This window comes from Apteryx rowi, unplaced genomic scaffold, assembly GCF_003343035.1.
Source record: "Apteryx rowi isolate R43461 unplaced genomic scaffold, aptRow1 scaffold_10, whole genome shotgun sequence".
In the NCBI taxonomy this organism is placed as follows: Eukaryota; Metazoa; Chordata; class Aves; order Apterygiformes; family Apterygidae; genus Apteryx; species Apteryx rowi.
The window spans coordinates 5114411-5141731 of record NW_020447197.1 but is presented as its reverse complement, the minus strand read 5'-3'; the positions used below and the strand labels follow the sequence as shown (position 1 = coordinate 5141731).

The 27321-nt window shown below is 41.6% G+C and overlaps 1 protein-coding gene across 1 annotated transcript in view; it reads left to right on the top strand.

Moving 5' to 3' along the window:
• LOC112964208 (multiple epidermal growth factor-like domains protein 6) overlaps positions 1–27321 on the top strand; it is a 140034-nt gene that overhangs the window by 97947 nt on the left and 14766 nt on the right. The window contains exons 18-26 of the mRNA XM_026061982.1: positions 1280–1411; positions 4489–4617; positions 11469–11597; positions 17068–17196; positions 18980–19108; positions 19623–19748; positions 20853–20981; positions 21593–21721; positions 23262–23393. Coding sequence (XP_025917767.1) covers positions 1280–1411; positions 4489–4617; positions 11469–11597; positions 17068–17196; positions 18980–19108; positions 19623–19748; positions 20853–20981; positions 21593–21721; positions 23262–23393 — 1164 coding nt within the window. The remainder of the gene's footprint in view (positions 1–1279; positions 1412–4488; positions 4618–11468; positions 11598–17067; positions 17197–18979; positions 19109–19622; positions 19749–20852; positions 20982–21592; positions 21722–23261; positions 23394–27321) is intronic.

Below are 27321 nucleotides of genomic sequence, written 5' to 3'. Positions count from 1 at the left end.
ACTGGGCATGAAACATATGCCGAACTYCGACATTTCTAGTATTGTAATTGGCACTTTCATCTTTATCASTACAAGAAAGGAAGGAGATACTGTGCTTCAGTTGTGGTAGATTATCGTAATCCTGTTAAAGCATTATATGATTTTTAGAATGGAGGCAGTAGGTTTTTTTAACAAAGACTGTGAGATTTCTCTGTCCAGGTCCACATTTCCCGGTATTTTGAAAATAATTTTTGTTATTGTGTTTCCTCCTCTCTCTTTTTGTGGAAATTCTCAAAACTATACAAGGGATTCTAGGAAGCTGAACTTTCTCCCCTTTTCCTTTAAATTCTTAAATACCTGGTTTCTTCTTTTTCATTTCTTTTGAAATTGTTTGTTTAATTTCAGAAGCACTCAGGCACTCATGTAAGGATGGAGAGACAAAATGCACATTTCTCCAGAGAGGGAGAARGGTTTATTTTTCCCCTTTTGCACTCCTGGTTCCCCCCAAAATGAACAGTTTCTACCAAAATAAAAATACCGCTTTGCACAAAAACGAATAAGCCTTATCTGATTTGTCAAAAAAACAAATGCAAGYGTCTTAACGCCAGGCACTTAAGCCTTGTTCGCCCACCCAAAAGAGGTTAGATTTTCAGAGAGAGTATGCATCTGAAGCACCCACTTTCTTCTTTYATTTCAAGGCCAGAAGGCAAGCTAGTAGATTATTTAAAGTCTGAATTGCTGTCTAACACAGGACATGCAAGCCTGTCCATTACACTCCGTTGAGTCCATTGCCCTGTACTTCACAACAGCATTATTTCCAGAGATGCATCCAGTCTAAGCGAGAGGACTTCAGGAGATGAAGAAGCTGCCTTGTCCCGTCGTAATTTGTACCAGTAGCTAGCTATTGTCACTATTAAGAAGTGATCCTTCACTCCAATTTGGATGTCTTATTTTACCCATTAGCTATTCTTGTTATGCAGATATTTACTGAGTAAACAGTGAGTTAATATTTGTATTTTCATTCCATTAAGGTGTGTGTTTGTGACTATGGATTGATTGATACRGACTGACTATGGATGATTAGTTTTATGTTGATCCTTTAATATCTGGCATAAATCAGCAAAAATTTTATTTATTTCAGTTGATTTGTGCCACATTTCTGCAACTGAGCAGCTAGTCTGCGGTGCTTGTATTTTAAGTGGCCATTTTGCATCTTTTCTGTTCTTTCATTTAGATGTAAAATTAGCTGTTAGCCCAGTCCAAGGTTCATTTGCAATGTAAACACTGTTTTGCATTGCAGCTTGTGATAGTGGCCATTGGGGACGAGGCTGTGAAAACATGTGTGTCTGCAATAACAGTGATGGGAGCTGCRATCCGGTCACTGGATCTTGTTTCTGTGAGCCAGGATACACTGGGAAACACTGYGAATGGAGTAAGTTGCAACTTGGTCAGTATGGGGAACTTGCAGAACCAAGAAACGGAAATTGTTTTTCCTTCAGCTCCCTTCTGGAAGACATGTAGGCTGTCTTGTCTGCCGTCTGTGGGGAACGCCACATCCCAGGAATCTCAGATTTCTTTAGGATTAGGTAGTTTAACTAATTTGGATTCCAGAAGAGTTATTTTCAGACTTGTTTTGGACTAAACAGCTATTTTGAATGCTAAGACTTCATGTGAGTGATTGGATTGATAGATATCTGGCTTGTAGCATAAAATTTTCCATATCAGTTATATTTATCCAATTTTAGGTATGTGCTTTTTCTTCATAAATCCTTTTTAAGACCAGGCATAGAAATGCTTCACATATACATGACAGAAGCAAAGTCACAAAGATGTAGCGACCTGTGTTTATTAATAACAAAAATGTACAGTGGTTTTACCAAAGGCCCGTGTCCTCCACTAGCCTGTCCCTAACAGTGGTCAATAGCAGAGGCCCTAAGAGGATAAAAACAGGCATATAGATAAATTCCTGATACGTTTTCCCCAATTTCAGCAATTTGTGACTCAGGGGCTTCTTGAGACAGAAATAGTATTTCTGCTTACCACACCTTAATATTCTTCTGCCATTAATATGCCTAATTGCTTTCTGATCCCATGCAAACTTTTGGTATCCAAAGYGTCCTGTGGCAATAAATTACATAGTTAAGCTGTTTCATTATGTTGTTATTATTATTATTAGATTAAATAATTATTTTATCTATCAGTTCAGCAATTTGTCAGTAGCACAGACCCAGCTAAAAGAGTCCCAGTAGTGTAGGCAGAATTAATGCTGGTGTCACACAGAAATGCCAAAATAATTAATCTGGAATGGTGACCCGAGACAAAAACCCTGGGAAGCTGAGCTTGTAGCTCTTATTGCTGTCAGCTTAGAGGGCCAGGAAGGGCAGCTGGTGGGAAGACCAGCTCCCAGAGAAATAGWTGTCAGCTCCACTTACCGTTCTCTCTTGATCTCTCTCGAAATGGCATCTCTGCAGACAGAAAGCACCCAGATAGCTGATCTTCACCTCTGTGCCATAGGCAAAGTAATCAAAGAAGCCATCACCACCAGCAAAACATTTGGCAACCCCTGATGTTTTGTCTGTAGGTTATGGGAAGTTTTCGTCTGCTTTTTTTCCCTTTTTAATTATATAGTTATTTATTTTATGTATGTATGAAGCACTGATCATAAATGTAGGTCTGTTTTAAGGTGCAAGCTTATGAAAGCCACAGTTTTTCCCTAAACATTTTATGCTGCCGTGGAGGCAAGATCTTTATTACCATCTGACAGTTCCTCTGCTCTTGAAGCTTATTTAGACTCTTGCTTAAGGTTAGGCTATTCTTCTTTCAGCTTTGCATATCATCTCAGGTTCTGTTTGACTTTTGAACGTTTCTTGGCATACATTGCAGCAGAGTGTGCCTGCTGGAGCAGAGGGCAGGTTCTCTGTGATGTGGGCTGCAAAATCATTTGTGAAATATCCTGACCCATTGTCGTCACCTTGAAAGTCTCGGCTCCAGGCTAAATGCTTTAGGTTTGAAGAAAGCCCAGTTGAGAGCCTAACACCTATTATTGCCCTGGAAAACTGTTTTCCTTGTGTAGCTCTCCCTGGACTTTGACTGAAATTTCAAGTGAAAAATAAACACCGAGGAGGATCAAGCTTTTAAGACGCGAGTACACTTCTGCATATTTACTCATTAAAGCAGTGCAGAAGGTATGCATGATGATATGCAGCTTTGGGAGTATGAGGTGACGTAAATGGAATTTTGCACCAGTTCAGCTCTGGGACTGAATTTGACCTACAAATGCAAGAACACGTGCATTTAAACAAAGGCCCCTTTTCTGACACTAGCAATGATTGAAAGCAAAGAGCAATGATTGAAAGCAAAGAGAGACTTAAGGTGCCTCGATATCTTTCTTCACCCCAGCCCAGCCGCAGCCTCTATAAGAGGCCCAGAGGAGGGCTCCCATTTCTAGAGAGCTGCTAACATGCCGGAGTGACCGAATTTCACACCAGCTCCTCATAGTGCCAGCTGGGATGCTGAATAGGCAGAATCGTACACACCACTTTCTTCCAGACATAGACTCGTCTTTGAGGATCCTCGTTGTTTTCTGCTCTCTGTGATGCTTTCCAGATTGCCTGAAAAATCACTTTTTTAATATAAATGCTAAAATCCTACACTTTTAAAGAGACCTGGCAATAATCTACGTAACTCATTTAGACGGAAGTTCRCAAGACCTTTAAACTTGAATACAGGCCTTGCAATATTGTGTTTAGCCTAAATATATCTCTATATTTCAGCTTTGTCCAAAGTATCTAATGTAAATTAGGCAACTGGCCCTATTCTTAATTGATTTTCCTGTAATGCTGGAAGAAGTTATTTGCATGTTCAAGTGTTTGTTTTCTTTTTTCAGATTGTGAGTACCATGCAAATCTTTTAAAGCTCCTAACATAACTGCTGTGGAAATGTAGCTTTTTAATCTGTCCCCCAGATGTAATGTTTTAGCTTGAATTTTTCAAGCAGAGCCTGAAAGTGAAGTATGCAGCTTTCAGTCTGGAGCTTTCCAAAGGAGGTCACCACATTTCATATTTTCTCCAACCTTCTGGGGAATCAGGATTGCAGGAAAAAGAGGATAGGGCCTCAAAAACAGGTACAGAAGTTAGGAGCTTTGCCCCTCCTGCCTGATGAAGGCCCAGAGGATACATGCAAATAAGCAATTCTAGACCCATATGTAAAGAGTCATCAAGCAGAAATACTCCAGTCGCAAGCTTTGCAACTATCAGATGATGTTACTCATCTGTGCAGAATTTACAGCCTTTCAACAAGCTGATATTTTTGTAAAATAGATCTTAATAAAAAACAGTGTAACTTTATCTGGACCCCAAGGAGAATACTTCATCATATCAGTTTTAGGTATTACAGCCTTGATCCTTCTTTTGCAAATAGCAAGAGTTCCCATGTATCTAACAATTCCCAGTGGATCACTGATCTGTTCCAGAATTAACCCGTCATCTGGTTTTGATTCTTTCCCTGCAGGCTGCCCCGAGGGAACCTTTGGCCCGGGCTGCGAGCACAACTGCCAGTGCCAGAACGGGGCTGCCTGCGACCATGTGAGCGGAGCCTGTACTTGCACGGCTGGCTGGACAGGAACGTTTTGTGGAAAAGGTACTGTTTCCCATTCTCCTCCCTTTCATTTTTATGCAGATGGTTTTTTTTTTTTGGATCACTGAAGATCTGGTTTTATAATTTGCAGTGCCTGATTTAAATAAACCCTTGACCTTAATTGGAACATGATACAAAAATGTGCGCTTACAGCTCAACTCAGCAAAGCAGTTAAGCCTGTGCCTAACTTTGGGGTGCGAGTCTGATTAGCATGCAGGAATTATCACATGGTTAAAATCAGATACGTGCTTAAGACCCTTGCTGTATCATGTCTTTCCATAGGCTCTCTTCATAAAGAGAGTCTTGCAGTTTTACGCTGAACAAAAAGATATTTGTCCTGCCTCAGACTTACTTGTTCCTAATGCAGCTCTAAAATATTTTAGAGAAAAACATGAATCTGTGCATCTTCCTGAAAGAACTCCTTAAGAACACATACCCTTTTAAATTTAATAAATCCAACAGATCGTCTTCTGTTACCTGATAATTTGGTAAGGCGATGGAAAGGTTGGATTGGATTTATTAGATACATTATTATATGTTGGTCTGTGGCATATTCTAAGGATGTTGCTGCACTGTAACATTGTACAGATCATAAAATTTCATGAATACAGCAAAAAAAAGCACATATTCAGTCAGACATTCTGAAAATTATTTAATTGTAAATGATTGAAGATTTTATAAATGATGATCATTAAACCAACGGCACAATTATTTTGCTTAGGAAGCAGCATTRTCAGCTAGCTTTCAACAGTAGTGTTACAGCTACAGCAGGGAAATGGTACCACTCGTGTGCACGTACTGCCCTCTGACGGGAAGGAAGGTGCTTCACAGCTTTTGTAGTAGTGCTGCAAAACACTCGACTGCAATCCAGAAAATTGCTTGTTGTTTCCCTTTCTTTCTCTCCAGGAATTATTATATGAAATAAATATTCTTTTCAAAGTTCTGCTTGAAACTCTGTGACCTAATCTATGATATGTGTGCTGTGTTCCTTTCTAAAATAATTTACTTTAACTCTGTTTTCATAATTCTGTCCTCTCTTTTGGCTCAGAAACAGGGAAGTTCCTGATAAACTAATGCTAACACATCTTCCTGGAAAATTAAAGGCTATACAGTCAGTATGTATGAAAACAGGGCTGTCTTTCCCAAGAACCGTCTCTGTACAGGTCCTGCAGGGCTACAGTGCCTGGYCAGGCATCATGGAAAAGCTGGAATCAGAGACGTGTGGTGCTGGAGGAGGCTCAAGAGAATTYCTGCTTCAACCCCACTGCACTAAGGACAGTTGTAGCAGAGCCAGCACTGCCCAGGAGAAGCGTTGTGTTGGTGGGCCATTAAAAGCTTCGGTTTGTCGGCTTTGGAGTGCACTTGCCTCGCCGTGTCCCCTCCACGCAATACCTGCGGCTTTCCTCGTGCCGCTCCTGCTTACCCACCACAGTCTTCCAGCTCCCTCCAGGTCCTTTTCTGAAAATGCTTTGGCCTGCTGGCGTGGCAGGAGAAGGTGCAGATGTGCCAAGTGTCCCGCAGGAGGGCTTGACTAGCCAGTCAGATTGGGTTACCTTTCAGTAGCCACGCAAAGTAGCTCTAGAGCCACGAGAAGCCCTTGGGTTGGCTGTCATGCGGGCCTGACCTAGATCTTTCTTTGCTGATACCAGTTCAACCTCATCTCAAAAATCTCCAGTCTTTTAGTGTTTTATTGCTTGAATATTTAGAAAATAAYTTAACATAGATATACTTGTCTGAAAATTAAGCAGTTTTCATTTTGTTCTTAACACTTTTCTGAACATAGCAAAAGAAGGGTCATTTCTAGCAATCTTTATGTGTTGGAAGACTTCCCATGTCTTTCTTCAGCCTTCTTTTTATTAGCTGAACAAACTAAATGCTTAAAACTTTTTGTGTAGATCACGTTTTCTGAACTTTCTTGTTTATTTCCGCACTGCTCAAAAAAGAATAGTTAAGATGCGTCAGTGCAACATAAAGCAGAATAATTACGTTGTTCGTTCATGTGATAGTCCTGCTGGTACTTTCCAGAATTAGGTTTGCCTTTTTTGTGACAGCTTAGTCTGTGATCCACCATCGTACTTAAGCCTATTGTGTTTGCATATTTGCTTTATYGTTTTCCAGCCGTGCTTGCACTGCACACCCATCCCCGATCAAATGCTGCCTGGACCTGGTGAACTCCCACACTGCAGCACGGCACAGCACCGCACTGAAGTACAGCCACTTAGCCCAGCAGCAGTGCAGCTGCATTCACGTAGCTGCTGTTTTCATGCCTTGGAATCCAGTTCCTGTTGTGTGCGTTAAGCTTTCATCTCTGGGCTTGCTCGAACCAACCTAACCTGAATGTGCTGTAGCTCTAACACTTTGCTCGTGTTTGAATTTCAGCTTGTTGGCTTTGGACCATCTCTCCTTTCTTGCATGCTCTAGGATTTGCAAGATGTGTTACGCAGTATGAGATAATGCAGTCATTCTTCATAGAGAGCTTTTAAAAATACCCCCAAATCTTCTGAACTTGTCAAAAAAAGGGAAGAACAAAGACYCTTTGTTAGGCCAGTCGCATCCAAACACGGTTCTTGAATTTATCTGGTTGCATGTCCTACAGCTTATTTGCTATTCTGTAATAGTTATGATGGTGGGAGTCGACAAGTCAAAATGACTGGTTTCAGTTCGTTCTATAGGAAATTAAGTCATTCATTTTGAGAGGTATTTACTGGCTTCTTATATACCAAAGGCATTGGTGAATTCAGCATTCTCTGCTGAATTCAAATGAGTTCGTGACCRTATTGGAAAAACAATAGAGTTATCTGCATTGTATTGTAAATCTGGTCCTTTCAGCAGGAATCAAAAGGACAAGGAGGCTAAATATCCTTTGCGAAGGCAGGAGTGAGGAATACTGGGAAGCCTAGATGATGTCTATTGAAAAAAATACAAGTCTCAGTTTCCAAATCGGTCATGTTGAACATCTTTATCTTTTTAAATTGCTGGAAGACGATTGCGTTAGGGGCAAGCAGACTTCAGTGCTTAATGTTAAGATTACCTTCCAGTWGTCATAAGACCCTGTTTTTTACATGTTTTGTCTCAGACGTGCTGAGTGTTTTCTCTGAGCTGACCTTTTTTACCTTTGCGTGTAGCAAGTTTCAGCCAGAATAGCTTGGCTGTTTCCAAAAATAAAGACAGAGGAAAATGTGTAGGTTGTTTGCCTTTGGTGGAACTTCCTGGCAACCTTTTCTCCGAAGAGCTGTAGCACTTCTGTTTTTAGTGACWTGGAAATTGGCAGGGTTTCCTCCTGGCAGGTATGTGCTTTTTTGCCGTCCTCCTGACAGTCTACCCACATTGGCCAAGTTCTGAGCCTTGGAAACATCACCCTGCTCACATGCTCCAGAGAAATTTAGACCTAGAGCTGGCTGAGTTGTCTGAGACATMTAACATATTGCTGATGCTTCATCCCAGGGCTGAGAAGGACTTTGCTGTCGTCACAGAAATGTTGAAATGAAAACGTTTATAGCCTTCTAAGTTCAAAGTCCCAGGAGAAGACGGCACCTTATGAAATGTAATATTGAAATACACGCCTGCACAACGAGCACTTTGAGAGTGCAGTTGTTATTTCAGGTATTCGGCACTGTGATAACATGGTATCCAGATTCAGGCTGAAATTGCAAAAGCCCCCAAATTTGCCTCTGGGGTTTTGTTTGATTTGGTRCTCAAAGAGCTATCAAAGGAGCAGAACAGTTCCCATTGCAAAGTAGCTAGGGTTTGCAAATGGACYGTTTAACTAAAAACAAAAAAAGCTTCCATGAAATGCTTGCAGACTGCATGAACCACCTGGGAAAGACTTCTTTTGGCCTTTTTTTGAAACTGGCAAGTGATACAAACAGAACGCTTACAAAATAATGTGCAGCTCTGCACAAGGTCCAGCATTACCACTGGAAARTGAATGATTTTCGCTTCTCTTAGAGTAATGCGACTAGCAAGTAATAGCTTTCTTATCTGAGCAGAGAATATTATATGCCTAAGGAGGAAGTAACTCAAGCACACATGAAGTTCTAGCTATTTCTGAATTAAAGCAGCAATTAACATCTTTGCATTTAGCAAAAGATGGTTATGTAAGTCCTTTCTCTATCCTGTTAAAGCATAGATGATGTGAGTAGTATTTTCCCCGGAAAAGATGCATACTGTAATCACCCATTGCTACAGGGCTTTGGTTTTAATGCACTTACAGCTAAATAGGCAAGTCAAAAAAAAAAATAAATCCAATCCTTTCTTGTAATAAATTGCTAAATACATCAATGCTTGCTTCAAATAAATGTAAACATCTGACATGCAGAAAACCTAGGCCTCCATGGGCTCCTGATGTCAAGCAGACCACCAGTCAACCCAGCAAAATCAAAAGGAATCAAGATCTGACCGCGCAGGCTGTCAGTGCTATCAGTTTTGTTACAAATGTGCCGTGTTACATCAAGTTAGACAGGTCACCCTGCTCCGCGCCCGGGTTGCTTTGTTCTTGTTTGGGAAGGTAATTGTTATAATAGATTTCATTCTGTGAAGTGCTGAGTATCCACAGCTCCCACTTTGAAGGTTGTGATTGCCTTTAGTGTGCTGTAATTTTGTTTAGTTTTGCTCCCCACTACTCTCTGGTATTCTGTTGTATTGCATGACTGAAGGCAAGTGTCAAGTTGCAGTATCAAAGCAGCAGCAGAATTATCCAGTTCATTGCTTGATCTGGCGGAATAACTCAAAATGCTGCACAATTATTCCTCAGAATTGAAGGGGGCAGGAGTCTCAGATTTTTCCTACAGTATTTTTATTCATTGATGTATTAATAACAGCAATTTATAGACCGTGTTAAGTGCAGCACTAAAGGTTCGGATTTGAACTGCTGCCTAAATCGTCACTGTTGCAGGACAGGCTAGCTGTGCTTCTCTTTTGAGATTTCTGCAGTTAATCAATATTGTAAAATAGCCCCATAAGATGGTTTAAATAAGATAAAGGGGAAAGATAAATACCGTACATGTCTAAAAATAGCTGACAATGCTCTGTAGTCSCTGTATTAAATGAAGGAAAACTTTGTCAGCCTTTGAAATTACCTAGGGTTAAGTAGTAGAAGTCCTTTCCTGTATGCTGTGCCATACACACTACCGAAGCATAATAAATAAGGATGTGAAGATTGAAACCACATGCAGGCGGTTCTTCCTTACAACTTGATTAACAGCGCTCTCGCCAGTAAGAACCGAGCAGAGGCAGGCTAATGCTTTATAGTTTTATATCAGTATGAGGTACTTTTCCATTTTTCTGAGACAGCACATGCATGGAGAGTAGCGTAACCCGGGTATTTTTCATATGCCAGAAAAGCAGCTGCAGTCTGGACAGGTTGAAGGAGAGATCGACCTTTTGATTTTGAGTAAATGCAACAATGATATGTAATCACAAGCTAAGCAGGAACTGTAAGAGTGAAGAAGCCAAAGCAGATGTTGCTTGGTGTTATAGTGCCATCTTCACTGTTTGAAGGTCCATGTTTGCCTATACCTAGAGATACAGATTTTTTCTCCCCTTGCAGACAAAGCAGATAGAAATACTTGCTGTTAGAGGACTGAGTTTGCATTTGCAGAAGTGACAGTAAGAATAGGCTGGGACAGAGAGCCTGGATGTGAAAAAGAGGGCAAGAAAAGGGGAGAAAGTGTCTGAAAATTTGAGATGCATATGGATAACAGTATTACTCTGATCTGGTAGAAAGCTGTGAAATTAGTGTATGGTGTCTTTGGATATTATATGGTGATAAACATCCTATAAAAATCTACTGGGAAACCAGTCATTCTGAATTTGTGGTAAAAGTCCGAGAAAGGGGTTTTAAATATCAACTTATATGGAATAATGAGGACAAAGCACTAAGTGTTATTGAATAGCTTTTCCTTGGATGAGCACCATCACTCCTGGAATTAAATAATTCAGGGGTTCTGTGGAAAGAATGACATACAATTGTGTATCTACAGATTTATTATTACTGAGTATAATATAATTATACTTATGTAATCTACAAACACACATATATATATGTGCAGACAGAGAGGGTAATTTAAGATTATATAGACAATTTAATTCTGGCATTTCCTAATATTTTTGAACTCTGCATTGCAACCTGAGCATCCGTATAACGCAGCCTTTTGGATATGATGTGGCCCCCTGACAACCACTGATGGCTTATTTTCGCTACCATCAACACTGGTAAAGGTGTGCACTGATTGCTGGGCCTGCTCCTTCTTACACATCCCRGGTATGGGTACTGAGTTCCTTAAGCTCTCTGAGGAGGTTTTGCCACACTTACTTTATCTTTGTTTTCTCTGCTCATTCTCTTTGCAAGGTTTTCATTTCAGCACTGAACTGTGACCGTACATCTTACGTTTGCTGCTGGAAAACCTTTAGAAAGGTGTCAGGAGAGTAAATGGGAGCATACGTTTTGCATCCCAAAAGATGGGGAGATAGGCAGAGGTGGCCTGATGGTCTTATATTGAATCATTTCGTTTACTTTGTCCCTTACAGAAGCACGATTACTGACTTGTGTGAATTCAGATTCATTCTCTCTCCTGTTTTATGGCTTTTGAATATATTTTCAGCTGTGTTTTTCTATGCAGAAATCTGTTGCTTGTATAAAATGGGTCACATTTTTCTGAGATGTGCACAGCACAAGACTGTGCAGGCTTAACCCTTACAGTAACATTGGCTCACAAGTGTAATCACAGAGTGAGGATGTGAGCAAGCACCAGTTCGAGGGTTAGCGGCATACAGTGTTTGCAGATCTCTGAGCTGAAGTGTATACAAAGAAGAAACAGGAACTTTGATAAAAAAGGGTTGTTTTGCATTTTCAGCTTGTCCAGATGGATTTTTTGGACTTGACTGCCACCAGGTGTGCAACTGCAAGAATGCGGCAAGCTGCGACCCTGTCCTAGGAACGTGCCACTGCCTCCCCGGCTGGATGGGAGAAAAGTGCGACCAGCGTATGTACATACAACAGTCACGGTCCTTGTTTGCAAACCCTTTCAACACCCTAACATTTGTTTCTTTTAGGAATGTTGGGTAACCTATCAGAGTATGGTTTTTGGATAGGTCACATTCCTTTCCAAAGATGCCATGAAAGGAAACAATTTTTGGTTGCTGTGTAAATAATCAACTTGATTTTTCTTTTTTTTTTAATTTCTTTTGGCACTTGTCTAACATTATAAGTACTAGTTTTTAAACAGCAGAGCTATATCCTGCTGTATGATGAATTTCAGTTTTTCAGTTTTGTGAAACATTAAGAGATGAAATGGTATGTCTATGTTTCTGGTGTACCTCATCTAATTACCAATCACAAAGTGATGGATTACACATGCACAATGTGGAAAAATCAGAGCTGGGACTGTTTTATTGTTTTAGCAGGAGAAAATAGTTTTGTAACTAATTCTTAGACAAGTTATTTGTAAAATAGTCAATTTTCTGAAATTTCACAAGCAATAATGATGAGTTTTCCCACAATCTTTGTGTTAATAAGTTTTCTGTATGTCTGTATGCAGATATGAAGTTGGCTCTTCTGAGAAATTTATCACCAAATTTCATGGGAAATTAAATTATTTTCCTTAGCTACATGACRTTATATATGGAGATCATTGAGCCCATTGGCAAAACTCAGTAAAGGGATTTTTTGTTTGTTTTTTTAAGATCTTCAACTTTTAACCTCTCAGTGTCTCAGCTTCGCCTTTAGCATGAGCCCACAGTCTATATTTCCCTTTGAATATATGACTGTCTTCTGAAGCTTGTGTTGTAGAGCTGTGGTCCAAAGCAGCAATGTACAAAGAGCCAACTTCTGTTGGTAGTGAACACTTTCATAAGATCTCTTTAATCCTCAACTGTTCAGATCTCTTCAACAGAAACTTACAGCTTAATTTAGAAAATAGAGAGAAATAATATTCTTATTGAAGCAATCCTGTTCTCCAGACACACACTATGATATAATCAGCCGTGTTTGAGCAGACTGACCGCAGAACCTGCCTGCTGCACTTGCTCTTGACAATATCTCGTCTCCTTCCCTCCTTTGCCCCTCCACTCAGCCTGTCTTTTTCTGGAGAGAGCTTCTCCCACCCTTCTTGATTTATAGGAGAGTCAATGCTGGCGAATCTTTCCTCCTGCCTCCTTGTGGTCCCCCCGCGTAGGACCCCTTGGCCAGCTCTTCTCCCATCACCTGAAGAAGATAACTAATTGTGCACAGTGGGTTTAGGCAGTTGAGCTGACTCTGAGAAGTAAATACAAAGCCATTGACATGTAGACATGCTTCAGAGGAGAAAAGGTGGTGTTGAACAGGTGTGATGCTTGCTCCTTGGTCACCGTCTAGCTTTTGCTGCCCTTTGGACGAACCCTAAAGTTAGCAATCTGTCAGCTTGGCCCTTCCCTGGTCTTTAGACTGTATTAGGGATGGGAAGCTTTGTTCCTACATATTTCATTAAACTCAGTTAAGAAATGCGGCTCTTTGTCAAAGGCCTTCTGTGCCCCCCTCTACTCACACGAGAAAGAAACTATTTATTCTCTTGCACTGCGGCCATTAGAGCTTTATGCTGAGCTTGATTTATTCCTCATGCTAGTTAAGATGCCAAAGCCTTCGAGGCCTCCTTTGCCTCCAGCAGAAGAGCAAGGTCAGCGAACAGTGCAGAAGGGTAACCTGTGTTTCTCCTGGCTAAACAGAGAGTCTTCCTTTTGATCGTAAGGCTGGCTGGTAATGCTTTGTCCTACAGCAGTTGTTAATAAAATATATGGAAGTAGCCCCTTTGCAGATCGCCTGATCGGAGATGACACTGTGTTTATACCGGAGTATTGCTGAGGGACTTGAGAATGGGGGAGAAGAGCAAGTTTGAAGGGAACCTAATTTACACAGAAATTGATTCGGTCTCCACCGTACTGCTCTTAAGAGCTGCTGGCTTAGGGGAATCCCAACGTGCAAATGAAAAAGCTTTCAAAGTTGACAACAGAGGATGCAGCTTCCCTGAAAAGAGGTTGTAAACAAGGAGGGATAAAATGAACCCGTCGCTGCTGTTCTGCCACTGAGCGGAGAGCTGGGGCCAGCAAAGCAATTAGAGATCTGCACCCAGCCCGCATCAAACGCGGCTGGTGTTTACGTGCTGCTCTCACGGCTTCCGTTTTGCAGAAGTTTAAATGAGATGCCAAGTGCCCAGAGGAGTTAAATGATTGATTCAGCTGAAGCATCTTTCAGGGTGAAGTAGATTTCCTCACATTTGTAAATGAAGGTCAGTTCTTCCTGCCTGTTGCTTTGCAGGGAGAGTGGTTGTAGGCAGCTCCTGCCAGCTCAGCTCCAGGCACGCGGGTGCCTGGGACCCCTCGCGGAGCCAGGGCGCTGCAGGGATGCATTTGGGTACTGCACGGTCTCCCTGGCCGTGCGCGTCCATCTGGGTAGGATGTGTATCTGCTCAGCCGGGTCAGCCGTAAGTGCCCTCGGGTGTTGAAGTTTACCCTCCAGAGAACAGGAGGAAGCCTGCTGAAGGTATGGATCCACGCGCCATTTGTCCTAGAGCTTCAGACCTCGGCAGCATCGCTCCGAATGTTCCCGAATGACTCCAGGCAGGCTTTGGAGATGCTCACGCGCTTCTCCCAGGCTCTGCTCGGTGCCTAATGTTTGTGTTCCCGTTTTCTGGAACTTGCTAGCTCTAACAGCTGGAAGGACAGCATTTGTTTTCAAGTAATCAGATTGCAGGCAATGTGCTGGAGGATATTGAAAACTAATTCTGACCTCATGGGATTTGAATTGATCTTAAGCGGGCCATGCAGCACATGCTGTAAACTGCTATCTAATTATGGGAGATACAGACCGGAATGCCTTTTTGTGAAAGCTGCCTAACACTTTGCATTACAAGGCTGTGTTTTCGGTTGCTTGTAAATGAATCTTGATAATTTGGGATGGAATCTGGCAAGCCTTAGCTTAAGGTTGTGATTGGGAGATTTTTTTTTTTTGAGTGTCCAGCTAAGCTATTTTAGGTTTCCAAGAAAGAGGTTTAAGAAAGGTATATTGTCTACATTAAAAATAAATAAATAAACTTTTGCTGAGAGTTATAATGCCTTGGCGATATAGAAGTGAGCATTTGACCATTGACATTTTCCTGTACCAGAAGTGTGACCTTTGCTCTCTATATACAAACTCATCCAGATTCCACTGTCTCAAAACAAAAAAAAAAATCTCATTTTGTGTACGGACTGTAGAAGCTAAATAGAATTCAGCAACTAAATTTCCCCTAATTCTGTTAGGACTAAAAATACTTCTTTCTGGTGTTGTTAGGGCTCATCAGGCTCTTCAAAGAAGCAGTTCCTGTGGTAAAGAAACCACATTGGTTTGTAAAGTAAATGACTACAGAAAGATCAGTGCTCCCAGCATCTGTATTTGGATTACTGATAACTGGAGTTTTGATATTTCATAATATCTGAGTACTTGATTTTGCAAATTTTGTGTTCTTTTAAAGCTGCAGTTTCATTTTGGGGAGAATAATCTGTGTGAGTTGCATGAAATCCAATCTTCTGGACACCCTGTTGTGTCTTAGTCCACGTCTTTTCCCTGGGCTCCCATATGCTTTTGATAGATGTTGACTTCCTGCCTGAATATTTTGACCTCCAGTTTCACGTGTTCCTTATTCTGAGTGTAAAAAGGATTTTAAGGACCTCAAATGAATAATTCCTCCTTTTACAGAGGAAAGACACTGAGAAGAAAAGTTTGGAGCAGGAAGAAGTCTAATAATTTAAATGTTGCTATTTCTTCTTTCCTTTACACTCATCACAACAACAGGAGAAGAAGTCACTGGGATATTTGTACATTCAGTTAAGGAACTTGATAAACCGGCTTGAATATATCCCTTGTTATCTTTTTCTTCAGAAAAATGGTTTGATAGCTAGGATTGTCCCACAGAGAAACTAAGAAAGTTTGTATACACTAAATGAGAACAGCTTAAATTTTCCTCTCCAGAAATTTCTCCTTTCTTACCAGAAATTTCAATGCACAACTCTGTCTTCTCAGTGAGTATAAGAGGAGCTTTGCGCGCATACTCTAGAAACCTCACACCAACCACTAGTAACTAGTCAGGGGACCTGGTTATGAGCTGGTTTTTCCTTTGGCTTGGTTATGATACAGTCCTGATCTCTATTGTGGAAATATTTAGTTCTGCTCCCAAAGCTGAGCCAAAGCTCTGTAAGATGGGCTGAATCTTTCACTTGGCAAACAGGCCTCATTTGCAGAACAAATTTTAACTGTGATGTGACTAAGTTCCTGCACTTTCTTGTAGTTTTAGTATGGATGGGGTCCAAGTGATGACAAAAATGAATAGTGTTGAAAAGAAGTTCTAGGAGAAATGGTATCTGTGAGAATTGCATCTGGGAAGCCAGAAGTCCTCAGATAGGAAGAAAAAGGCTGTGAATAGCTCAGATGCTGTCAACCGGATCACCCCTGAAGTCGGGATAATTTCGTTCCTCTGCTCTGTCCCCAGAGATGAGTCCCCTATGCAGAACTGTTTTCTGCAGACAGCACCCTCAAAGGCATAGAGGTTTTTATGAAAAGTTGTAATTTGGGTCTGATCCTGGAGATATCCCAGTCAGTGAGCACAGGACACTTTCCTGGATCAGGGCCTTTTCTGGCTCTCCAATGTATACCAGCAGTGCTAGTTATCTAGCCAGGATGAGACACTCTGACAGCCTCGTACAAGTGAATTAGAACTTCTGTAACGTAGCTACAGAAGACCACATCAACTATTTTTGTATTCTGTGGATGATACCTGGGAAACCAGAGTGACAGAGTGGTCTGCTTTCCACCATTTAAAGAGATCCACATCTCTAGTGCAATGGAAATTGCAGGGATTTTATCATTGCCATTTTTCACGGGAGGCAGCACCAGCACAGTATGAAAATGGAGCTGAAGCAAGTGTACATTTGCGAGATGGCTGTGCTAAGTCTTCACCTGGGAGCCAGCTGCTTAACTCAATGTGTTGAAAATATCACTCCTCTCTGACCAAAGAATAAGACTCTGGGTGAGCTAATGCATCCAACTGTGAAAAATGAACAATGAAAACAATGAAGTTGTCAGTTCTCTTACCAGGATGCAAATAAATATCCAGCCCGTCAAGCTGGCTGTTCTGCTGGACCATTAGTTTAACACAAAGACATTCCGCAGTGCAGGAGGATGACAGCTGATCCATCACCCCAGTGAGTCTAGTCTTTGATAAAAATCTGCTCAGAATGTGTTATGATACATATTTTTAAGCCACATTATTTAGTGTCAGACATGGTTAATATGTGGACCTACATGCCTCTAAGATGTGAAAAGTGTGTCATCAGAAGCCAATTTCAAACTGATTTCCCCAGAAGTGGGTTATGTCTCAAATTTGCTCTGTATGATGCCTCCTTTGATGTGTTCTAATTGCATTTTATGGCCTTCTCTCGGTGCAGCCTGCCAGGGTGACAGTTATGGGAAAGGCTGCAGTCACGCTTGTAATTGTCACAACGGAGCGCTCTGTGATCATGTAACTGGGACGTGTATTTGTGCGGCGGGATGGAGAGGAGCCACCTGCCAGGAAGGTACAGTCACAATTTCRCTCCCGTTGCAGAAGATTGTAGAAAGGAAAAATAAAACTTCGGCTCAGGGGGTTTCCACTGGTGTTTAAATTATCAGCTCCGTGCACTGTTTTGTCATTATTTTTGTATCCACACAGTAATGCAGTTCAACACATTAAAAAACAATCTCCGAGTCTGAGTCAGGGGTGCTGTGAGTGCACCATGCCAGGGCACGCGTTGTGGGGCCAGGTGTAAGAGCGTGGCAGGCACGAGGCAGAAGGGGCTGAAACAGAACCGTAAACTGAAATGAGAGCTGATTTTGAAGTCTGTCTGATTAAGGAGAAAAAGTCCAGAAAACTTCAATTTATGACACAGAAATGAAACTGTTTCTTTTCTGTAGTCTGCTTTACTATCCCATGCGTTCTACGGATACGCATCATTACCTTATGCTGTTCCAGACATAGTCGGCTAAATCCAGAACATGTGAAAGGCATTGGGAGCTTTAGCATTGGCAGTAATACCAGTCTGCGAGCCTGAAAACACAAGCCCAGCTCCGAGGAGACCTGAGGAAGGAGGACGGCAAAGAAAGGCTGTGCTGAGGCTTATGTTACACGTTCTAATGCGCTACATCCAAGCCACTAGCAAAAGTTTGTCCATCCCTGTCGTAGGAACCTTTTCTTTTCTGTGCCCCCCTCCTTGAGATTCCTTGCTTTATCACCTCTCTGATACCCTACCCGTGCCTTAGAGCAGGGATTGCCCAACTGTGGTACGCTTGCTGCTGTGGATGCACTAGGATTTGGAGTAAACGCTTCCAAACAAGCAGCTGCTGCTGCTAAATGCGATAGGAGAAGGACAGTTAAGAGAATGAAAGCTGGCGATGGTAGAGGAATATAGAAATTAAGGGGCCCCCCTTTAGTACCTAATATAAAAGGGTTTTCGATGAAGGAATAAAAAGCTGAGATGCACCAAACCTTTCTTCATGATGCATCCAATACTATCTAAAACTTTCTGTTTTGCTTAAAGGCCTCAAATCTAAAACAAATACAAAAATAAAAAAGCCCTTGTCAAATATGAAGATGTTGTCAAGCATACCCGTTTTCTTTAATGACACATTTGGTGGTTTCTGTACTTTTTCCCCTTTGGAGGTAAGGAGGTGATACAAATTTGTGAGGATGAGTGAGCAATCTCCCAATATCCTGTAGTGACTGTCCTTTTGCAGAGTGAGAACCTGCTCCTGCTAACATCTCAGACAGTTACCGCTACAGCACCTGAGAGGTGTGTGTATTTTTGGTGCCAAAAATTAGGATCTCTCCACAGGAACTAGTTGTGATGGGAATTAATAAACGTGCTTAAATTAAAAATAGGTAAACTGTAAAATGTCATCAGCCAGCTGTGGATAGCAAGATCAGTTGCTCATTATAAAAGTAATTGTGATTTTAAGTGCGCTGTACAAAGGAATGCTGAAAACAGGGAAGTCAATAGGTACATTTCTTAGTGTTGAGAAAGCTAAGAGAAAGGACCCAAAATATGTTTATCATAAGTTTGAATAGAAAATTTTGAGTTCATCTGTGGGGGACATAGTTACCTGTCTCCATCACCTGCCCTTTTACATGTTTTGTTTCCAGAGCAGTTTTCTATTACTGTAATTCCTTGAAAGCCTCGGCCTCCATTTTTACTCTGTTGCAGCTCCGACAGCACCTACATAATCAGGGGGTTATAGCGGGTGTGGGTCGGGGAAGGCTGCGTTTCGCTTGTGCTCTCCTGCACTTCTTAAATCAAGTCTCTTGCTGCTGACTCCCATTTGCAGCCTGCCCTCCTGGTTTGTTCGGTGTAAGCTGTTTACAGCCCTGCGTCTGCCACAGCCAGGCTACGTGTGACCGTGTGACGGGCGAGTGTCTGTGTCCCGACGGCTGGACTGGGATAGCGTGCGAGCTGGGTGAGTTTTGTCGTCTTCTTCATTACTTCAGCTCCTCCTTTCACTCTGCAATGAAGTTCTGTTCTGTCGAGATCTGATCTGGGACAGGCCAGAAAAAAGAGACGAGGTGGAGAGGTCTAGAGAGATCTAAGTGTAGAAGTCCTTGTTTGGAGAGATTAAAAGAATTAGGGTTGTTTAGTCAGAGAAGACGAGACTGAGTGGAGATATGATACTAATACTCAAATCTGTAGAAAGCTGTTGGACAAAGGAGAGGAATAAAGTATTCTYTCTGGCTCTCAGGGATAGGGAAGAAAGGTAATGGTCTCAAATTGAGGAGAAAATAAAATAAGTGAAATTCCCCAAGATGAAAATGGTGTAGTTCTAGAACAGTTTGCCTAGGGAGGTTTCAGAGCCTCTGTCACTGAAGGTTTTTAAGAACAGCATAGATAGCTTGCCTTATTTCAGAGGCATAAGTTTGATCTCCCTGGACCCCTTCCAGTCCTGCCTTCTGTCAGTCTCCCCAGTCTCATTTCAGAGTGTGAGGATGGGAAATACAGAGAGAGCTGTGAGCAGAACTGTAGCTGTCACCATGGAGCCTGTGACCGGCTTTCAGGGAAATGTATCTGCCACTCAGGCTGGACTGGGGACCACTGTGACGTCGGTACGAATATTTCCTCCTTCTGATGCTTTTTTTTTTTTAACAGTCTGTTCTGCAGTCTGCCATTTCTGTCTCTAGAATATGGAGTCAGTTTCTCTGTACATTTTTTTATATCCTAATTTTTTGTTATTTGGTAGGTCAATAAAATAATGAAAGCGCGAGAGCTCACCATGTTTCTGAGGAGCTCTGGAGACAGGTCTCTGCTCAATCACAAATACATGACCTTGTCCAAAGCATTTAATCCCTTTCTACTTCTGTACCATGTCTGCTAAGAAAACAAAGGTATTTCTCTACCTTACAGATACATGGAAGACTACATTAAAGAAAGTGAGTTGTAAAGAAAGTTTGCCAGGTTAGCCTGCACCCAACCACATGCTACTACTACTCTGTGTATCACTGAGGGAAGCTCAGGAAATCAGACCGTAATGGTTCAGACTGCATCCTAACTTCCATGCCTGACCTACAGTCCAGATTGCTCAGATTTAAAATAGATGTCTGTCATGTTTAGATCCATGTGATTCCCTTAAATAGAATTCTTGGAAGCAGCAGGTATGAGATGACTTGAAATCTGCTTTCAGTTCTGCCCCTGACATGCTGTGACTTTTGCAAGCCACAAGCAATTTTCTGATGCATCCTAAAGTGCTGAGAACTCTCAAAACCTCAGTGGTCAGGGTGAGCTGTAAGGACCTTTGCAGTGTGGTGCTCCCATTTCTTCAGGTCACACTTCCTTTTTGATCACTTTGTAAAGACCTATGAGATGGAAAGTAGTACCTAGGCACAGTGTATTCTCACTATTAAAACAGTTAGTTATTCCTCTTCCTGTTTGCACACAAAGTGTAAAAGTAAATGACATTACTACCTCTGTAGAGACCATTTGGATTTGTACTCTAGACTACGACTAAGTCTTTGCAAACCTTCATGTGGAGACTCACTAATAGCCAGCGCTAAGTGCTTTTAATATTTTGAGTATGTTCTCTTTCAGTTATATTTTCTGGGCATACAGTCTTCTAAGTGTACATCATTATGTCCAAGAAGAAAAATACTGACTTATTTGTCAATGACTGATGCTTTACGTGCAGTAGAAAGAACTGCTGTTCTCTCTCTCAGTCTGCCCCTCTGGATTCTTTGGGAAGCGGTGCGAGGAGCAGTGTGACTGTGTGCACAGCTTGTCCTGCAACCATCAGACTGGAGCATGTCGCTGTGAAAAGGGATGGCGAGGGAAGCAGTGTGACAAACGTGAGTATCTGCTAGGAGTTTAAGGAGAAAAGTTCTGGTTGTTGTGTTTATCCCTGTTAGATCCCTGATCTATTGACAGGACCCTTTCATTCCAGCATTACTCCTCTGAAATTTTTTACCAACTCATAGAACTGTTCTGTCAATTCTGTAGGATTCTGATAGTTTTTCTCCTCTTTGCAAGTCAACCTGGAGTTATTTTGAACATATTTTATTCTCCTCTCTGAACTGCTTCAATTTTTGAAAGTATGGATGTTCTTTATGGCGTAGAGGATCAGATCTTGACCATCACCAGCTGAAGTCCATGCTGAATCTGGCTTTTGATTTCTAAAGACTTGGCTATTCTATCTAGTTAAAGCAGCTTAAAAAAGTACCGCCCATCACCGTGCTCTCCAAACTCTTTTTCTACAAGCTCTTACCTCCGTTTGTCAAGCGTAATGTGTTAACTTGAACTTTTTTTGGATTTGTGCTAACTTGCATGGCCTCACTGTTGGGCAGGTTCTGAAGTGCTCACATGGATAGTAGCAGCAGATCGGTTGAAGAGTGGTAGCTTTCAAACCATCGTCCTTGTACTCTGCCACCTCTTCCAACCAGAATTTGTCCCCTCGTTCCAGCTTGCTTGCCAGGCTACTACGGCCTGAGCTGTGCCCAGCGGTGCGCTTGTCCTGCGGGTGCCGCCTGTCATCACGTGACTGGAGAGTGCGGCTGTCCACGAGGATTTACCGGCTACGGCTGTGAAAAGAGTAAGTTGTTTGTAAGAGTGTAAATAGCTTCCTTGGTAAAAACTACAGGAGATCGATTCGTATCTTAAATAAATAAAACGTTGAGTTAATCAACGCCTGAAAAGCAAGGACAGAAGAACTTCACAGTAACGAAGACGGACTAGAGCCAGCATGTGGAATCCAGCTGCACCCCTCTGCTGCCAGTCGCTGACCCACTGGTTTAGCCCGTTCTGCCCTCTCTTCCTAGCACTGTTGGGTTAGTGAGGTCTTCCTGGTCTAGGTCTGCAGCTCTCAGGCTGGCAGAGAGCAACTGGGGACTGAACTCGATAAAAATAGAATGAGGAGGTGCCAACTCAGCTCGGCACCCTGTCAGTGGCGGTCATTCTGCCGTGGGTAAAGCAGGAACTCTGCTTTCTTTTGGCCTTTTTCCCTGTGAGAGAACTTCTATTCTGGCCTGTCAGAGTTCATGGAAATGTCATTATCTAGTTTTACTCAATGCTGCATTTGGCCATCTGGAGCTGTCTTTGAAAGCAGGCTTATTCTGTGACCCTGGCTGCATAATTCTGACTGTGTGTCCCATATCTTTCACTAAAAGACTATAAATCCTGACCCACAGCTAAAGCAACTGGTTGAAAATTAATAGAAGGAATGTAAGTAACCACCATAATTGGCACTGGGCATGTGCCGAGTTGGGGCAGAAAGGCGGTAATGGTGCTGCTGCCCCTTGTGGCTTTGCTGAAGGCCAGGCTTGGCTGCTGCTTATGCCACTCTTGGGGGGAAAAGCCAGGATTTGGGGTTGATGAATATTGCTCCTCCAGCCAGCAGTAGTTGCTGCTCATCTGTCTCGTAGGATCTCCGACCTTATTCCTGCTTGCAGCAGGAAGCGCAGTGCCGCAGGCTGCCCTCCTGTTGCCTCCTCGTTGCACAGCCTCTCCCATCCCCTGGCTTCCTCTGGGCAACCCACCTTAAGCCCAGTCTAAGCCCACCTCCTTAGGCAAGGGATGGCAAAACTCAGCCTTGCTTGGGTTAACAGCAGTCAGTTACATCTGTTCTGTTACAGCAATTTGCTTTACCTGTGAAGCGGGTCTGAACTATGGAAATGCTGTAGTGAGCAGCAATATAAGAATTAGACATAAAAATACCAAAAAATGTCAACAATGTGGCTGTAATGGACAAAATGCAACCTGTAAAAACGTTTGTACTAAAGCAGCTTTGCAAGTTTAAACTCCCTGCAAAAGGTAGAATGTCTTTATCCATGCACCTGGTCCCTTGTGAATTATACTGTTATTTTAGTCAATTTTACCTGACATTTCCCTATGATTTTCTCTAGTGACAAGAAAATTGTGTCTGGCCCTTGACAGTTGGGCACAAATTGACTGAACGAAACAAAATCAAGCAGTGAAGTAACCCCCAAGTAAATGTAATAAATCCAAAGTCCCGGAGGACAGCATAGTTCTGTAGGCAGGGATTTTATTTAATAAATTTGAGCTTGCTCTTTGTTTGAGTGCTATATTTACCAAGACAAATTTAATTTATTGGTTTACATTTCCTCTTCCCCAAGCTTGTCCACCGCGCACGTACGGTAAGAACTGTAACCGAGTATGTCAGTGCTCTGCAGAGAATGAGGAGTGTCACCCAGTGACGGGCAAATGCGCCTGCCTGCCGGGGTACTACGGAGCCCGCTGTGACCGCAGTGAGTATGCGGAAGCACGTGCTGACCCTCTGGGTTCATCTTTGTCAGTACCCTCAGCATTGACTGAGATACAGTAATAGGTTGTGTTAATGTACAATAATAACAATGCCTGCGTTGTTGCAAGGAATTTTTTTTACTGGAGAACAGAATCATTTACTGGCGAAATTCTATCCAATTTCATGCCACGCTGAAGAATATCAATATAATTCTCTGCATTTACAACTCTCATCTTCAGCTACATGAGGATATTATATAGCTCTTTTTTCCAAAATACCTAGGCCAAAAYGCTTCCCGAAATCTCTGAGTGTTCAAGTAAGGACAAATGGTTATTATAAAACAACGAGCTGCAATTGGCAATAAATCTAAGTGATTCATAAAGTCAGTTAAGTTGTAGAGCCTTCTGAGGAACAATCAAATTAAACAAATTGTTACTCTGGATTGAAAAATGGTGACTAGTGTAAAGAACAAAATGCCAATTGGCTGAACACTCCATCATAAAAAATATTCCCAGATCCACATGCCACATGCTGGTATTTTAGGACATCTGTAAAATTGTTTGTGGTGGAATGTGGCAACTGATAAGAAACATATACTGAAGTATCCAAAAAAGGAGACAGTTAATTACCTTTTTATTTACAACTTTAATTTGTTTTTACTCCATGGCTTGTAGTAGTCTCATAAAAGAATAAAAGGCTGTCTTCTTTCAAGCTCAGTCTTCCTCTCTTTGGCAAACACTGATTTTCCTTTCCTAGCAATCCAGCATGGCTCTGTTTAGTTTGCTTGCTTTTTTGGGTGGCGATTTGGATACAAAGGCCAGCTGTAATATGTGCAGATCTGGTAAGGGTTAAACCTGTGCTTTATTTATAGAGTAGAAACAGGTAAGGGGCTCACAGATTTGAAAGATGGACATTTGTATTGCCATCATGTTATCGAAAATCGTTCTTTAAAATAAATAAAAAATAATACGTAAGGATTGATTCTGTCCTCCTTTGTACATCAGTTCTCACTGTAAGTGAGATCGAAATCTGGCCTTCAAAATCTAGATTATAGCCATCTGGATCCATTATAAATTAGATCATAAATATTATAGCAGAGCAGTAGAAGAGATCAGCTTTATCAGATTTAACAGGGCTGTTTTAAAAGACTTAATCATGGTTAGCCTATTACCTTTTATGTAGTAATCTTGCAATAGTCATTATCTTTGCATATGGCACTAAAGCTCCATAGATTATAGTGAATATCCTTCAGTTTGCTTAGATCCTTAAGATTTTACTTCCAAATTAAAAAAATTAAAATATTAATAATTATACTGAAATACTGATGTAAAAGAAGTTACTTACAAAGTGCAATCTGTGTTTTATTGCACTGAGGATTTTGCCACGTAGTTCTGTGTAGCTGGGATTAAACCTATAGTGTCCAAGACCTCGATCCTTCATGGTGCCGTGCTCTCTTAGATTCCAACAATGCACAGTATCTTGCAGAGCAAATTCTCAATTAAATGATATAGTTTTGTTAAAATTTTAGTGGAGGGATAATGAAATGTCTTTGAATCACTGATGTAGAGATTCAAAAAGGAGGAAAATTTGTCTCACATCTCCCTTCCCCCCCCCCCCCCATTCTCTTGTAACTTTGACCAAGCTGCAGAGACATGAACATGGAAACAAAGCAGTTTATGTGCAAGTTATTTTTACATATAGGTCAGTGAAGTGAGACATCATGGACCTGATTCTGAGTTCGCACTGTCTGATAACCAGGGATAGCTAGTGTGACCTTGGAGGAAATACTCCTCGTTTCTGCTGATCTAGCTACAGAGAGACTTGGGGCTGCTCCATGATGAAGAAGCTTTCGATATAATATTAAAAACAGTGTAGGGAGCCACTCCCAAAGAAGTTAAGTGGGCTTCAGTCCAGTCAACATGTGGTTGGATGCTGCTGGAAATGGTTTCTGGCAACTATTGCTATATTTATAGTACTGTGAAAAAAAGGTTCAAGAAAATATCTATAAAAGGTGTAGTTGGCTGGGAAGTCAAATTTCCAGGAGCCAAGAGCAACTAGGCTTTCATGTTCTCAAATTTTGGAGTGAAGAACTGAAATAGTCTCTTGGCAGGATACAAAGGAAGCAGGCGAACTAACAATGAGGTTCCCATCAGTTGTCCATAACTCGATGGATGGGCAGATATACTTGAGTGTGGTGAAGTTAAGGAAAAAAAAACCAAAACAGTAAGAAGTGTTGTAATGGATAGAAAAACCACACTGCATCTCTGTGCTGTTTACTGAGCTGGATGAACCCTGAGCCAAAAAGACCTCACCAACTTCACCTTCAAGCTGTAGCTAACCAGATGCATCAAAACTGCATTTTTGGCAATGCGATTAGTAATATTGGTAAGGAAAGCCCTGGTGTACACAGTTGGTAAGAAAAGATTTAGGAACTCTCGGTAATGGTAAACCCACCCAAGCCAGAAGGAAAAGATCAGGAAATGAGTTAGAAATCTGGCAGCAGTTCCTGCCATTCTCACAAAAACATAAGTCAGATGCACAGGAAACTGTTAAATTAGAAAATGTCTTTATTAGATAACTGGTGGTTAGAGGCTAACCCTCTTTATAAATGCAGAGCCTACTTAAGTGGCAGGACACTGTGTAAATTGCCCTAGCTGTCTGCATATAAGTTCTTTTGCAAAGTGGTAACAGATGAGACAGCCTTGTTAATAATCATGTGAATGTTGGAGCCGATGTGTTTGCCCTGCTTGTGTTGCTCCCCGTTGAAATGAAATAAATAAAACACTGCAAGGATAAATAAATCTGTAAGGAGGGAATTACTGCGTCCCCTTTTAGTTATGGAACAGCTCTTGTTAGTTTTGAACTGAAGACCAATTCTGAAAGCTTTGCCAGGGAGAAGCAGCATAGCTGGGAGTGTGGGAAACAGAATTAAAAAAGAGAAAAGCCAAATGATGACCAAAAGGAAAGGGGCAGGGGTAAGAAACTTGCTTAAAGTCCAGACTAAATCATTTAATCAGGGTGTGTCCTTAACTTCATTTCTTGGTGGAAATTAAATAGATGCTTCAGGGATCACTCTTTGATGCCAGGATTTGCATATGAAACAAATTTTCTGTACTGACAGATGGAAGCACTGATGACAAAGTATTCATTGAGAAGAAGACATGGTTGAGAAAGGCTGGGGAGAGTATCTGCATGTTGTAAAAGTGTGTATCTGTTTAGTCCTGATGATCTGCTATCCTGATTCAGGCAAAAGCCCATTTTCAGTTACATGTTAAAAAACACCCCTTTAAAGATGTAGCATAATCTCTCTCTGTCTCTGTCTTTCATCAACCCCCCCCCCCCAGGGATTTCTCCAGCCACTCAGACCATGGTTTTGTGCCTTCAAGAAAGAAAATGTATAATCCTTTCCATAGAATGTAGAGAGTTCTGTTGCTTGGAGATGTGCACATATATATTCAATCAGATTTCCAAAGTAGCCATAGGCTTTCCTTCTTCAGGGAGGAAAGAGAAGGAAGGGAGGAGCAAGGAAATGCCATTTAGAGGTAGTAGCATGAGTGCAACTGTTGAACCATGTTCATATTTTTGTTGCTGTGAGAGCAGTGGCTTCTCCCCCTTCCAGTCTTCTRTATTCTATTTCCAGTCTTGGAAAATTGGGAGAATGATCTCTAGAGTTCAGTTTTAGCATACTGGAGTCAACCGTGATGGCTAGAGGCACATGCCTGGGAACTGTGCCCAACACTTTTCTTAGTTCTAGCTTTTGTGCTTCTGAAGAGTATCTTGAAGATGTGAACTAAGTATAACAGTTGCATTGATGTCTTCCTAATTTTGTATTCAGCATTCCTTCAAAATTAGCTGTCCAGAAAGAAACCAGAAATACACACTATCAGAAAACACTCAGAAAACCTGTTTATGGACAGCCATGTGACATTGGC